We start from the raw sequence: 14,106 nt of genomic DNA, 5'->3' as shown, positions 1-14,106 counted from the left end.
AGGCAGCAGCAGAATTGTAGCATGCCCTTCTCCAGTGCCGCTGTTGAGCACATCCCTCACCTCCGGGCTGGTACCAGCTCCGCTCTGAGCTGTGCCTTCTCTCCATGTGGGTATTGGCGCTTTCCTCTGCTGTTTTGCCACACTGAAGACACTCATTTGTAGGAAGAATTCCAACCTGTGTTCCTTTTTCTAACTTGTTAACGGTTTGCAGTACAGGGTCTGCACTACAAGCATGGTGTGTCCCTAAAATAAAAACACGGATTTGCTTTAGCATCTACTTGCATTAGCCTGACTGTGAAAGGCCAAGAGCAGCCGTGGGCAAAATTCAAAGGGAAATACACCACCGCAGGGCAAGCCCAGCCCCCCTGCCCTGCTCCCCCCGGCCCACTCTGCCATCTCCCAGCCTGGCACAAGCAGCCCTCGGCTCAGAGGGACAGTTGCAGTGGCAAGGAAATAAATTGGGCCACTGCGTAGTAGCTGCAAGTGGGAGCAACATCCTCCCTTTCTACCTTTGCTCCTGAGAAAGCTGAACAGAAGAAACGCCTAAGTCACGCCGGGGCGTGTGGGAGACGGCACTGGTGTTGAGCCTGATAAACTGGCTTTAAGCGTGGGCAGTGTTGGCAGCAGCAATTCTCTGAGAAAAGGAGCTGCAGTCCAGCACTGAAGCAGATGCGCAAACGTGTCCAGTTATTTGTGCTTCCTGGCTAGATAACAACAGTGAGGGACAGGGAAATGTCATCAGTTGTTACTTGATGGGAATTTCCATCATTAGCGCTGCATCTTTGTTCTGCCACTACCCTTCCAGTGCACATCAAACACAGCTATATGTGATTTTATTTACTTGCTTGTTCATTCTCTCTTGCTTCTGTTAAGATACAGATTCCATGTGATCTTCAGAAGTCTGAATGAAGGACACCACTGATACCCAAAGCTCTGGAAGCAGAAAGTCTTTTTAAGAATCGAAATACAGAAGTTTTCCAGCAGTTCTTTATTTATAATGTAGGCTTAAGCAATCATTACAATGTAGAAGGGAGACACACTTACAGCAATTATTTATACCAGTTTAGAACAAAAAACTGCACAGGGAGAGGTCAACTCTCAGTACAAACTAGCAACTAAACCACAATAATTTACCATTAGAAACATTTTATTTTTTAGCTGTGACACTGCTTTTACAATATGCAAAAACACAAACAATAGAACTATCCAAAGTGTTTTGTCACATTCTTTCTACATTGAATTTGGCAACATTTTATATTAAATTTTACCGATTATACTAACGTTTAAGAACTAAACAAGTGAAAAGCTGTACTCGGGTACAGTTACATCCATTTATTTCAAAGGTTTAAATAACACTTTTTAACTATTGAGATTATCTCCTAGCAGTTTTTGTTTATGCAAAAACCATCTCAAAGCCTCATTTGCACAATGCATCAGCTACTGTATCAAGATTGGTGGGCTACACCACAGGCACTACTGTTTATTATATTCTGTAATAAGGAGCTTGTTTTTCAAAGAAAGGAAGGTTTAATATTTTCTAAGAATCATGCCTTTTTTTTTTCTTTTTGCTTTTAAGCCATAACAAAAAAAAAAAAAGGTTAGCAACCACAGCAGTGTAAAATGTTATATAGAACACAGTGACTACACAGTTACTAGAAGTTTCACATCCAATGCAGTTATGTATTAAAGCATAAGAGGTTATGTAGGCAAGTAGAGCCAACAGAAATCTGCAGAGCGTGTGGTGGAACCTAGCCCCTTGCATGTATTATTTGGTGCATTTTAAACAATCTTGGACGCGCAGGTCTGGTGTCCACCCACGCGTGGGTCTGCTGTGGGTGGGCAGACGGCATCCTTCTGGACTGTCTGGTCGGGAACACGCATCCTGGCCCTGGGTCTGCATATTTCTATCAGCTTTAGGAGACGGGTATTGCAGCAATAACTTACTTTTACTTTAAGGAAAAAATCCAACTCTTAATAATTCTATCAATAGCGTTCCAAAAAACATGACTTAAAGTACAAAAAAAGAGAATATAGTGGTCAGACTCACAGTATTATCAAAAAAACCGTATCTCCCCACCCCCCACCCTTCGCCCCTTTCTTTTTGGTATTTAAGAAAAGCCAATCAACTGCCATTTAAAAGAAGTTAAGAAAAACAAGCCCCTGTATTGGAAAGAAACATTCTCAGTTTATTAGATCACAAGCTGGTTACACCTGTCAAATTTTTAAGTGTTTTCTCAAAATATTTGGGCTTTCCAAGGTGCCCAGCCTGCTGGGCACAGTCAGAAAAAGGCATTTTGATAATATCTAAGAACTCCCTGCTTGCATTTTAAAAATGTTTTCACATTTGTAACTGCCTTAAGCCTGTCGTCCTTGTTTGTTTTCAGTGAAAGGATGAGTGGAACAAAAAGTCAAGGTCGAAGAACCAAGCCTACACAGTTAAGGCTGCATGCACGTGACTGAGAGTTGTTGCTGTGCAGTCAAAAAAGAGATGTGGAAAAACCCCAGTCTTTAAAACACCCTACAGAAACAAAACACTGCAATCCAATATGGCTTATTCTGATGCATTTACCATGAAGCTACTAGTAATTAATCCTACTAGGCTACTTTTGTGCAACAGCATCTGCTATTCTGATGGCATCTCCCTCCCCCCACTACCCCCCAAATACTCTATCAACTGCAGGTTTCTTCCTTGCATTATGTATTGCTTTTATTGTCAATTTTTATTCCTGCTTTTCAAACTTTTTTTTTTTAATACTTAAACGAGGATCTGTGCCTTACAGCTTGACTTAAACTTTAAAATAAGTCCCATTGTTTTGTTCTGTTTTTTAACCTCACTATTACAAGGCGCTCTACAAAAGCTTGCAAAAAAGCCAGATTTTCATTAAATCCCTTTGCTGAAGTTACCTACTCGACATTTTTTTTTTCTCCTATGATTTAAAACTTTACAAACAGAGTTATAAAAAAGGTAAATGGGATTTGGCACCTTCAGAAAAAATCAAAAGTGTAACTTAGATCAAAAAAATGCAGAAACAAAATCATTGATATTTACAAATTAAAACACCAGTGAAAATTATGTCTTACTACGCTCTTTCACCTTGATTTCTCTTTTAGAGTACTTTCAGACTGTCTGTTACCGAGTATCTTAAAAAATTCATTGATTACAGATTGGAATGGATAGAGACAAATTATTTTCTCACAGTTCCTCCTCGGCGGCTAGTACTCTGGCAGCTTCTCCACTCCTAGGAAATACGAGGTGCTGAGCGATCATTCGTGGTCGTCTTCTTCAGTTTGACACCACGCCGAATGGCGTTCAGCATATCTTCACCTTGCGGGACGTCCCCGGGACTCAGCTCTCCAGGGTCAAGCTCTGGCTGCCCTGCGGGTGTGAGGGTGCCGACACCATCCCGGTCGCTTTCCTCCCCCTCGCTCTCGGGAACTGCTTGTCTCTGCTCGTCGGCAGCACTCAGTTTCTGGCTTGACGGCGGAGGGTTGACAGATGCTTGTCCGCTCCACGACGAGGGCATGCTGGTGACACCTTGACCACCATCTCCTGCTGCTGGAGATTCGGGACTTTGCTCAGGACATTCTTCTGTCCCAGCGAGGGTGCCGGGCAGTCCCCCTGGGATATCAGGGACAGTTGGTGTTTTGACAGGAATCACTGGCGTCTTGATCGGAATGGGACCTCCCCCTATGGTACCGCGCCTGACTGAAGGCTTGGTGGAAGGGGTCCGTCTGATGGTGGCAACGCCGGGGGTGACGATGACTGGTCCAAGCGTGGTTGGCAGACCTGCGGTGGAAGCAGGACGCTTGGTTTGAAACATTCTGCGATAAGACTGGCTAATGTCGCTGTTTCTTGGGATGGTGGAAGATTTGTCAAACTCTTGTTGCTCTGCCTCCTGGTCACCACTCACAGAGAAATAATCATAATCTGAAACTGATGCCAAAAGACGGAGTTAGGAACAAGCTGGAGAAGGCAGCTGAGTCATGTCAGTAAGTCTAAAATATGTATAACTAAAAAAAGTATATCTAACCCAAAAGGCCCAGAGTTCAACAGCAATTAAGAGAGGCTTCATCTTTAGGAGGGAGGAAGCCTGAGTGACCAAGATTCTCAGACTGTGCAGCTGAAGGCAGGCACTACATCAGACCGACCCTAAAGCTGCAGGATGCCCACATCTCTTGTGAAAGAGAAGAACGGCACACACTCAGTACCTTCTCTGAAACCAACTAATTAAGGAACTAAGACTCAGCATTTGTCGCCAACATGAAGATACCAACACCAGCATCCTGCAAGCCATATGCTACCACTTGCAGATACAAATACTTAAAACCGTCAGTGACTAAAACCTGTTTTTTAGACTAGGCAATGCAGGGCTCAGGGGACTGTGTACCACTGATTTTAGCAGCATTTGTTTATTTTGCAAACAAAGTAAATCCCAGCTGTCAGCTCCAAAAACTCAGCCTCAGCTTTAATAATTGCATCGGGTTCCTTCCTTTCCATGTAACTGCTGAGCCAAGCTAGGCCCTCCGCAAGCCTCTTGTGATTGCACAGCACAACCAACCTCAGCTGAGCAAACAAGGCAGTTGCTGAGCTGCAACACCAAACTTGGTCCCTCTCTTCTTGCTGCTGGTTCTGAAAAAGGGTACAAACCCCAACACCTTATTGCAGCTTCCCAGGTATGCCCAAGTTAAGGTCTCCAGTGGATTCTTTTTCCAATTAAAAAATTTCTGCTTAGGTAGGAAATAAAAGGTCACAAAGGGAAACCAAGAACAGATTCAGAGTACTGATGGAACAAGAAAACAAAGTTCGTGGGTGTTTATCTGCTAAGACAACAGCTCATAAAGGACGCTACTGCCACAGTAAGTGCAATATGATGCAATAGCAATACCAGCATCATTCCACTTAATCCATGAAGAATAATTCCAGCATCTTCTTTAAAATGGTAGCACCCTTCAGCTAAAGCTCATTCTAGTAACGCACAAGAAAATACTATTGTTCAGTACACTATGCAGCAATACAGGTTTCTATTTAGTTAATAAAATCGAGGCTGCGTTCCAAGCTGCAAAAAACTTCGCAACAGCAACATTTACCCCTTTCTCCCCAGCTGACTAGCTGCTGGAACACAGCTGCTTGGCACCGTGTGGTGAGTGTATGATGACCAGGCTGGGAATGCTCTGAAAAAGAGCATCTCTTGGATCGTACCTTGAGATGGGATTGTGTCCTCTGAACAGCACGGAGTTGTTGTCTGGGTGCTGTAGCCACTGGAGCACTGCAAGGAATCCCGACTGCTCCTCTGGGTGTCCAGCTGCAGCCCCCTCGACAGAGCGAGCGCCAGTTCCTCGCAGGCCTCCATCTCCTCACCCTGCTGGTTACACATAGCAAGAGACTCATTACGCCTAGAAGGGTCAGTCAATCCTCACCGACTTTTAGCTGTCTCTCCTCCCAGGCAGAGCTTGCCACCATCACAACCCAACAGGATTTGTCCAACCATTTACCAGGTCTTAGAAACAGACCCTTCTTTGGATGCAGCTGCTCTGCAAACGCCAATACCCAATGGCATATTCTCTCCTGCCCACGCAATTTCCACTGACCACACCACCACTACACCGGTACTGCTCGCCAGGTTAACACGTGCCAACATAAAGCACGTCCACAAGTACCGGCAGGAGCTAGCGCATCCACCTCCTTTGCACCAAATAGTGTATTTGAAATCGAGCTTCACCCTTGTGGCAGCTGACACCGTCATGCTCCGAGGTCTCTGGGCCTCCTCGGGGGGCACGGCTGGTCCGCTCTGAGCTCCTCCATTGAGATCTGGTTCGCGCTTTTCTTTGCGACGCTGCAATGTGTTCACCATTGGCTGATCATATGGACCTGGTTTGGCCCAGTCCTAAGGAAAAGTGCTTGTTAGTGACAGCTTTCATCAGTGCTTGTGCTCTAGTTACACATAAAACTAAGCAAAAGGGCAATTTTAATGCAAACAATTATGTATCAAACTGGATATGCCTTTCTGAATAAGGCCAGAAATAAATTAATTTTAGGGATATTAAAAAACTTCACTTAAAAACTCTTATCTCTTTTATTTAAGGGAATCTAAATTTCCTATTCTACCTACGTGTTCTTACATGAAGACATTTAACAGATTCATACTATAGTTATCTCTAAATTAAATTCTGTTGTGTTAAAGCCTATATTTTCAGAAATTCAAACGCAAACATCACTGGCACACAGCAGAAAATATACATACATGTCCAATCAATGATGTAACTGTTCTAGATGTACATAAGTTCTAGTATTAAGGGCTGTTATGTGTGTCTTCAATTCTGAAAAATCAGGCTTGAATGGATTTTTGATATACGTTAGAGGAGCAAGTTACTCTGAGTGATCTCCTAAGTTTATTTACTAGCTGAAATCTCATTTATAAGAAGGATCTGTATTGAAGACGACTAACTTCACCCAGAACTACTGGTGCCAAATTAGAAACAGAAATTCCTCAGGCCCATGAGGGCTACATTCACTCAGGGCTCTATTAAGCAAAGTCCTGAGGGTGCCCAGAAACCACACGTTGCACACAAGGAGCAGGACTGGCCAGTGACCTGTGCTGGGACACAGAACTACCGCTAAGCAGCAGCGACCCACACGCGAGCTGCTGCAGGGGCAAGCCCAATCCCAAGAGAGTTCTCCTTCACCAAGACAGGTGTGCTTTAAAAATAAAAATAAAAGAAACAACTTGTGCATGAGAATGGGCCACATACCCCACCACTGGCAGCAGCTGGCTGCTGGGCAGCCTCCGCACAGCCTTCCAATAAGTAATTAATGACAGGCTAAGACCACACCATAGATTATTACTGACATGTGTCTCAGTCCAAGGTATGGCAAGTGCAAGGTAGCTGTACTGACAGAAGCCCCTTGTGCAAACAGGTATTTTGGTTCTATTAAGGCACATGAAACTCTGCCTTGCCTTCACAGCTCTGTCTCTGCTCTTAAGTGTTTTGCTGTGAAATATATTGGCGAAGTACTTCCAGCATAGCCACAACTAATGACCCTGAAGCCCCAGGACCGCTGTGGTCACCCTGTGTGTATCTCAACAGCCTCTAGCTGCTGGAGAGAGAGATTAGGGTGATCTTTAACAAGGTATTTCAATTTGCATGTACAAAAAGATCCCGTGGTGCATATACAGTATCATATAACAATCCACAGGCATCTAAGACCTGTGCAGCTACTGTCAACTGCACGTCAGCCTTGTGAAGATTCAGGGCAACAGACAAGAGACCTTCTCCTCTTCCTCCGGGGCAGAGTCTCCAAGGGGAATCACCTGGCAGTGATGACAGTCAAGGCTCTGGCAGAGCAGAGATGTTTTGATGCTAAGGAACATCCCTGCAGATCCAGCTGGAGCAACTGAAAGAAGTTACTGCGCTCGTCGCTTTTTCGGTGGTCTCACCCAAGAGAGCAAAACAAGTTGGGTGAGCAATTTCCCTCAGTGGCAGTAAAGCTAGGATAGCTTCAGTCATCGCTTAGGTTCACCCGGTGACAAGCACCTTCTTAAACCACTCCAGCTAGATCTACAAGAGCACGTCTGCCTATGGCCAAGGTGGGGAGGGCGAGCAGAGCCGCCACAGTGAGAACGTGATGTCACTCAACATACGGTGTCACTAAGCCGCCTGGATGCCAAGCCTGCACTTCCCTGCCCAAGTGAGCACTCTGACAGTGCTGAATAGCTCTTTCTCGCTGAATAGAGCCCAGAGTGCTTTCACCAGTGTTCCGGAGGGAGAGGTTGTCCAAATGTTGCTGGGTTCGGATAACGAGCTAGTAGGTTTGTATGTCTTTGAGACGAAGTTTTCACCTTATCTGTGGAGGCCCAAGCCCCCATGGTGGAGCCTGAGCTGACTGAGGTGGGGGAACTGCACTCGCTCACTGACTGGCAGGTTTCAGAGGCTTCTGAAGAGGCAAGAGCTGGATGAATTCTGCAGCATAAAACTATCCTTTCCTACCTAGGCCTTGTCAGCTTTAATGCATTTTAGGCAGTGCCAGAATAGACAAGGTCATTCAGAAATATTCACGATTTTAGCTCTCTTATTATCGCCATGCAGTGCCCGTTCAGAGTATTACACAGAGTATTACACAGAGCAAATCAACGAGTAATTACATGGACTGAAAGGTAGCAACAACTGCCGTGCGCACACAGTTGGTATGAGAAGGTGAGGACTGCCACAACAAAAGGAACACAAACCTTCCAGCTAGGGATCTTAGATGATGGTAACATGCCTGGCCCAATGGTGTAATAATGAACGTAGTCTGGAAGGAGGGCCGAGGGAGCCCGAGTCCACGCGCGGGAGACAGGCGGGAAATGAGGGAAAGGACCTGCACCAACTGAAGCTACGGATGGGTCACTTGATAAACTACAGTGATAAAACCCATTAGACAACTGGAAATGAAACAAATAAAAAAAAAACAAAAACAGAGAAATTAATATAAACAGAATGAATATGAAAATATACTGCGACTGATGTTCTAGGGAGAAAAGTTCTGTATCTTAAAACAAAAGAAAGAAAAAGCTTAGCTTTGCAGCAAATAACAGAAAATTGATACAACACTTGGTTCAGAAGTGAGATTGCTTGAAAATTGTTATTTTGTGTAACAAATTTCAGACATCAATCTAGCAGTCATTGTCTCCAGGCTGAGCAGCTCTGCCTTCTGTCCATGAAAGCAGTACACTGTGAAAAAGCCTTTGCAATTTAGGTACCCTGCAGACTGCGGACATAGAAACAAAACATTTCCAAAACTGGATGCATTTGCATTGGTGGCATTTATTCTGTGTAGCTGGACAGAGAGGAAAAGCATACAGCCCTCAAACATGACATGTTCTGACTGTACGATGACATGGAAGAAAAAAACCAGAACAAACCAACAGCAAGGATTTACCAGATGAGAATGGAGACTGCTGTCACTTCCCTGATTCAGAGTGTATCCCACTTAATTTATTCCAACCATGTGTGTTTTGTTTTCCTTTTTGTTTTGGTCAAAACCAAACCCCAATTGCTCAGTGGAAATGTGTGGTACCTAATGGGAGACAGGGGAGAAGCCACAAACAGTACCACCTGGGCAAGATGCTCTTTGTTAGGCAACCAAGCTGGGTCTGGGCAGCGTGCTACAATCTCTTTGAGTAGAAAAGGCGGACAATGAGCTTTTCTTACAAAATTACCTCTGTAAAATGCCCAGTTTGTAGCTCCTCCCTAGCAGCTAGTTTAAAGGCAAGTGTTGTCATGGTTAGATTCATTTCTAAGGGAGCGTGCAACAGTTCCTATTCTCATCTTCACAGAGAGCTATCCTGGCTGCATCCCATGCACAGGGTGGGAGAGGTTGTCCAAATGTTGCTGAGTTCGGATAACGAGCTAGTAGGTTTGTATGTCTTTGAGACGAAGTTTTCACCTTATCTGTGGAGGCCCAAGCCCCCATGGTGGAGCCTGAGCTGACTGAGGTGGGGGAACTGCACTCGCTCACTGACTGGCAGGTTTCAGAGGCTTCTGAAGAGGCAGAGCTGGACGAATTCTGCAGCATAAAACAGCACCGCAACGCAGGGAAAGGATACACAAGCCACCAAAAAAGAAAAAAAAAAAAAAAAAAGACACACACAAAAAAAAAGACAAAAAGCACATACACAGAGACACACACAGGAGAGGGGGAAGGATGAGAGAAGCAAAGGGTTAGGGTTTTAAAAACCAATTAGAAACTGCTCAAAACCATTGCTAATGTTCAGGAAATCTGAGAAACAAAATAAGCCATTTGCTTAATGTGAGAACTTGCCACGCTGCTTGAGAATGAGGGAATTGAGGGAGCGATCTCAACTCCTCATTGCAATTTCAGCATCTCAATTCTGTTAGCTGTCTCAGAGCAAGAAGCTGAGGGAGCTGAGGGCACCTACAGTCCAAACATGCAATATACTGAGACAACTGATTTATACAGAAAAGCAGATCATCAGTACTTCAAAGACACAAAGTTTAGATTTAAAACATGGAGCAGCAAACGTCACTTACATTCACAAGTTCTCGGATATTCTGATCTGAAAAAGTGCTTGTGAAAAGCTCATCTGAGTTCAAATAATATGGAACAGAGAAAGAAGTGATACTTACCAAAACTGGAGGTTTCCAAAGTGCATTATTTGTATGCACGTGCCTCTGCAGGTAGTATGCATACACCAGAAAGCACTCTGACTCAAACTTTTCTGCCCAGCAGCCCGTATGAAGGCACATGCGCTCTGCTGAGTGTGTAAGTGGTGGCATGTGCTTGCCACCTGCCTTCCCCTTAACAGCAGAGAGGGAAAATAATGGGGGCTTGGATGGAGAGCCAAGGAAAATGCAGGACCATAAGGTGTCCATCAAACACCTAAAAAAAATCTTGCTCCTAGTTAGGAACTTCTCTTCCAGTTTCCACTGCATGCCTTTATGCACATTTGCTGCTGCAAGACCTCTACAACAGCAGCTAATTCACCTACAGGCAGGCCAAGGTGAATAACCACGTGGACCATTTCACCAACTACAATGCTCTGATTCACCTCCCCCCCAAAAGCGGTATCCCCCTCAGTGGGGGTGTGTGTGCAGGTCCGACCAAGTGCTTGGAAATGGTTAAGAATACTGGCAAAGCTGTCAGGGCAGTACTAAGCTGTATTCACTGTCAGGAAATTCAACACTAGCAACACTTAATTTATCCTTTCATAGTTCAAGACCGGTGAAGCAAGTCTATCTAAGGATATCCCCGACATTTTATTTCATGACAGCAGAGAGAATGAGCTCTTTGTATCAAGTTTGTGGAGCAAAGCCTCAGATTTCAAGGAAAGACATTTTGAAGAGGAAGGGAAATCTGAAATAAAATTTCATCAGTTAACCTTAGATAAGATCTTGGGATGAGTTTGCAATAAAAAGCTGGAGAAGAGGCACTGCAGAGAAGTAATTACTGCTAACATCCAGAAGTTGTCTCACTGCTCACCAGAAGCTATATATAAGGAATGTATAGCTAACTGCCTATGTAAAAGGAGATGTTGGTCTCCTCACACAGAACACCATCACCACAAGGATTTTGGTGAGGACTACTGGGGCTGTTAACAAGTCAATACTGTATCAACATCTTGAGCTTATTAGAAAACTGTGGATTTAACTGAAACTTTGCAAAGGCTGTTGAAAAAATTTTAAAAGCATGTAATGTGGTGGATTATTTTATGGAAATAACGCATATCCCATCTTATGCTGACATGAGATCAGATCTGTGGGTGACCTGTCAAATTTGCTGAGGGTACAGGTAAGCTCAACTAACAAGGCTCAAACTCAAAGTGCAGTAAGAGTTGAGGTGAATGTAAGATCAGAAGAAACTATAACAAATGACATGTAGCTGTTAAGGAGAGAAGTGAAAAGCACGCAGTGGGGTACTTGGTGGTGCAGTGGCTTGGTGTTTTGTGGAACTTGTCACATTCTTGATTTAATGCAACTCCTTTCGCAGGAGAAAAACCTCTAAAAATAAGAATACTGACAAACATGAATTGCAGTTGACTCTGCCGTCAGATATAACTACAGTACACTAAACAGAGATGAGTTTATTTCTTCTATGCTTAAAGAAAAATACATTATAGAAAATTAGCTTTTACAGTAAAACACCAGAGTTCTGCCTGACATTCCAGGTAGCCCAGCAAAAGGAACTGTTGGAGAAGGCCCATGAGAACACTCACATCACTGTTACGCTTTATCCATGACAAAAAGAAAAAAAGAGAGAAAAATGGCATCACAGAAGATGTTTTCTGAAACCTCACGCTTATGGCCTGGAAGACCCTCCTGGGTCTGCATACCCTGCACGTGGCAGGGCAGACACTGAAAGGTCTCAGTTCCAAATACAGATTCATGCCACCTTGGTTTCTGCAGATGCCCCAATGACGACAACTGAGAATTTGGAGTTTACATCTGAAAAGACTATTACTGTTTAAAAGCCAGAAAGTTCACAAGATTATGTCAAGTAATGGTAGAAATTGGTCATAAATGAGAGTTATTAGCAACAAAGCTGCATACAGCAAATAGGTAGAAAAAAGCCCAAAATGCAAATTCTGAAGGTGCAAAGAATTTTTCAATTTACTTGGCATACGGGGAAAAAAGACTGGAAGTGGTGAGCTTACTTTTGCAATAACGTGACTCCAAGGTGGAAAAAAAAGATGAAAAAAAGCACTCTCCCACTAACTAACTCTCCCACTAACTCAGCCCGGCTGTTTTCAGCAGGCAAAGCTAGACAAAGGATGAACCAAGACCGGGGCAAACACCTTGGCAGCTGAAGGAAATGCCAGAGGTGACGGTAGGGAAACAATCTCCCCATCTTGAGAAACTTGCATGGCACAGGGAAGGGCAGCCTCTGGTCTTGCTGAAAATGGATTACAACAGTGAGAAAGCGATGGAGAGGGAGGCAGAAGAATACTGAGCTCCTGAAGGAAAAGTGTAAAGAAAACATGAGTGGCAGCACGTCAAAGGCCGCCTGGATCAGACCGCAGGCACAGTCCTGAATGGTTGGACCTGGGTGTGGGAAGCACAGACCACCCTTCATTTTTTTAGCAGAATAGACACAAGTGGCTGAACACAGAAACTGCACAGTTACTGCTTGGGCAAAAAGTCTCCAAACTTTTGAGTGCTTGTTCTAGATGCACACCCACTGCATACGCACTCCTGGGAGCACACACACAGGCAAACACCAGGCAGAGCAATTTCTACTCCACATCCCATGGAGTGAGAAATTTAACTATTGGATTTTTTTCAATTTATTTTAGTCGACCCCTTTTTAAAATGATTGTTTAGTCTGAATCATTTTAAAATTAGCTCTTTCATTTTAGCTATTTTAACCTTCGCAGATTTTTTTTTTTCCCCACCACAGCTGTGATAATGGTGGTTCTGCTCCACTCTCAAACCATCTCTTCCGAGAAAAAGTTTAAAGTTAACAGAATCAGCAGAAAGCTAGAACTGTGCTCTGCATAGTAACGACCAGTTCCTCAAATGTACTCGATACATATACAGCTTGGTATCTCCACATTGTGCCATGGCTTGTTCTTAGATAGTGTCCCGCTGCTTGGTGTGGTATGTATGAATTCCAGCAAGGATATGAAAAAAAAAAAAAAAAGAAAGCAAGCTGTATTTTTGGCTACTGGACTGTGTGATCATATTTTCCATCTGTTGTCTTACTAACCTATAAAAGAACTGTGGTTATCTTGGACCGCTTGCATCCTCTGCTACGTTTCCCATTCAAATATAGTATTGCTTTCTTAACCTCTTCCCTTCCTCAACTACTAGACAGAGCTTCCCGGGCAAGGGTTTCCCAGGAGACCAAATCCAAATGAAGAGCTTGGTCCAATGCCCTTTTCCAGTCACTGGAAAACATCTCAGTTACCTTTCAAAAAGCTTTGGATAGTGACTCAAGGTCACCTCCTCAATTTGTCTCGCTTCCAGGAACATGGCTCTACTCACCCCTCTTTTCTAGTCAGGGACAAACTGTTGGCGAACTTAACTTAAACAAGCAAGTTTAGGAGAAACAAATACAGGTGCATTTCAGTTTGGGTTTTTTTGGTGGTCTTTTTTTTTTTTTTAGGTCTGATTTGGGAGCACTTCTTAATTTACACAGAAAACTGAACAGTTGTAACAATGTATTTCCCATTTCTAACTTCAAGCTACTTCAAGCAACGGAGTCCCCTCAAAAGCAGAATCTTTCCACCTTGCTAATCTGCATGTGCAGAAGCAAGTTCACACCAAGTTTCCCTCTTCTTCACTGGTTAAGTGATTTCCAGAACAGTCTAACAAGAAAGACTTAGTGCTCTGCTGTTTGCAGCACATCAGCAGGTTTTTTTCTCTTAATCTGCTTCTTTCTCTCCCCTTGCTTTCATCCCCACAAAGTCATAAGCAGCCTCTAAAATCCAACTGTTCAATTGCTTCCCCACATGTGTTAACTCCAATTCCAGTGGATACTTCTATTATTATCCCCCTAACTCAGATGTAACTGTACTATTAGCACATGCAAGATACTCCCAGACGTCTCCCAGTTTGTCTACTACATAGGGCAACATGTGAGTTCAGCAGCACCAGCCACGTTCAATGTTC

The 14,106-nt window shown here is 43.8% G+C and overlaps 1 protein-coding gene across 22 annotated transcripts in view; it reads right to left on the bottom strand.

Annotated features, from left to right (window-relative positions):
* Positions 1-969: 969 nt before the first annotated feature.
* The window catches only part of MTSS1 (MTSS I-BAR domain containing 1), a 127,105-nt gene continuing 113,968 nt past the window's right edge, over positions 970-14,106 (bottom strand). For 10 of the 22 annotated variants that reach the window (XM_037381618.1, XM_037381619.1, XM_037381627.1 and 7 more), the window contains 5 exons: positions 9,425-9,544; positions 8,226-8,420; positions 5,721-5,885; positions 5,201-5,363; positions 970-3,934 (listed from right to left, as the gene is read on the bottom strand). In XM_037381618.1, coding sequence (XP_037237515.1) covers positions 3,240-3,934; positions 5,201-5,363; positions 5,721-5,885; positions 8,226-8,420; positions 9,425-9,544 — 1,338 coding nt within the window. In that variant the 3' untranslated portion in view covers positions 970-3,239. The remainder of the gene's footprint in view (positions 3,935-5,200; positions 5,364-5,720; positions 5,886-8,225; positions 8,421-9,424; positions 9,545-14,106) is intronic. The other 12 variants (XM_037381628.1, XM_037381630.1, XM_037381631.1 and 9 more) reach the window with 5 other exon arrangements.

This window comes from Falco rusticolus, chromosome 3 (genome assembly GCF_015220075.1).
Source record: "Falco rusticolus isolate bFalRus1 chromosome 3, bFalRus1.pri, whole genome shotgun sequence".
NCBI lineage: Eukaryota > Metazoa > Chordata > Aves > Falconiformes > Falconidae > Falco > Falco rusticolus.
Note: the sequence above shows the minus strand (reverse complement) of the source record. Positions and strands in the feature narration are given on the sequence as shown.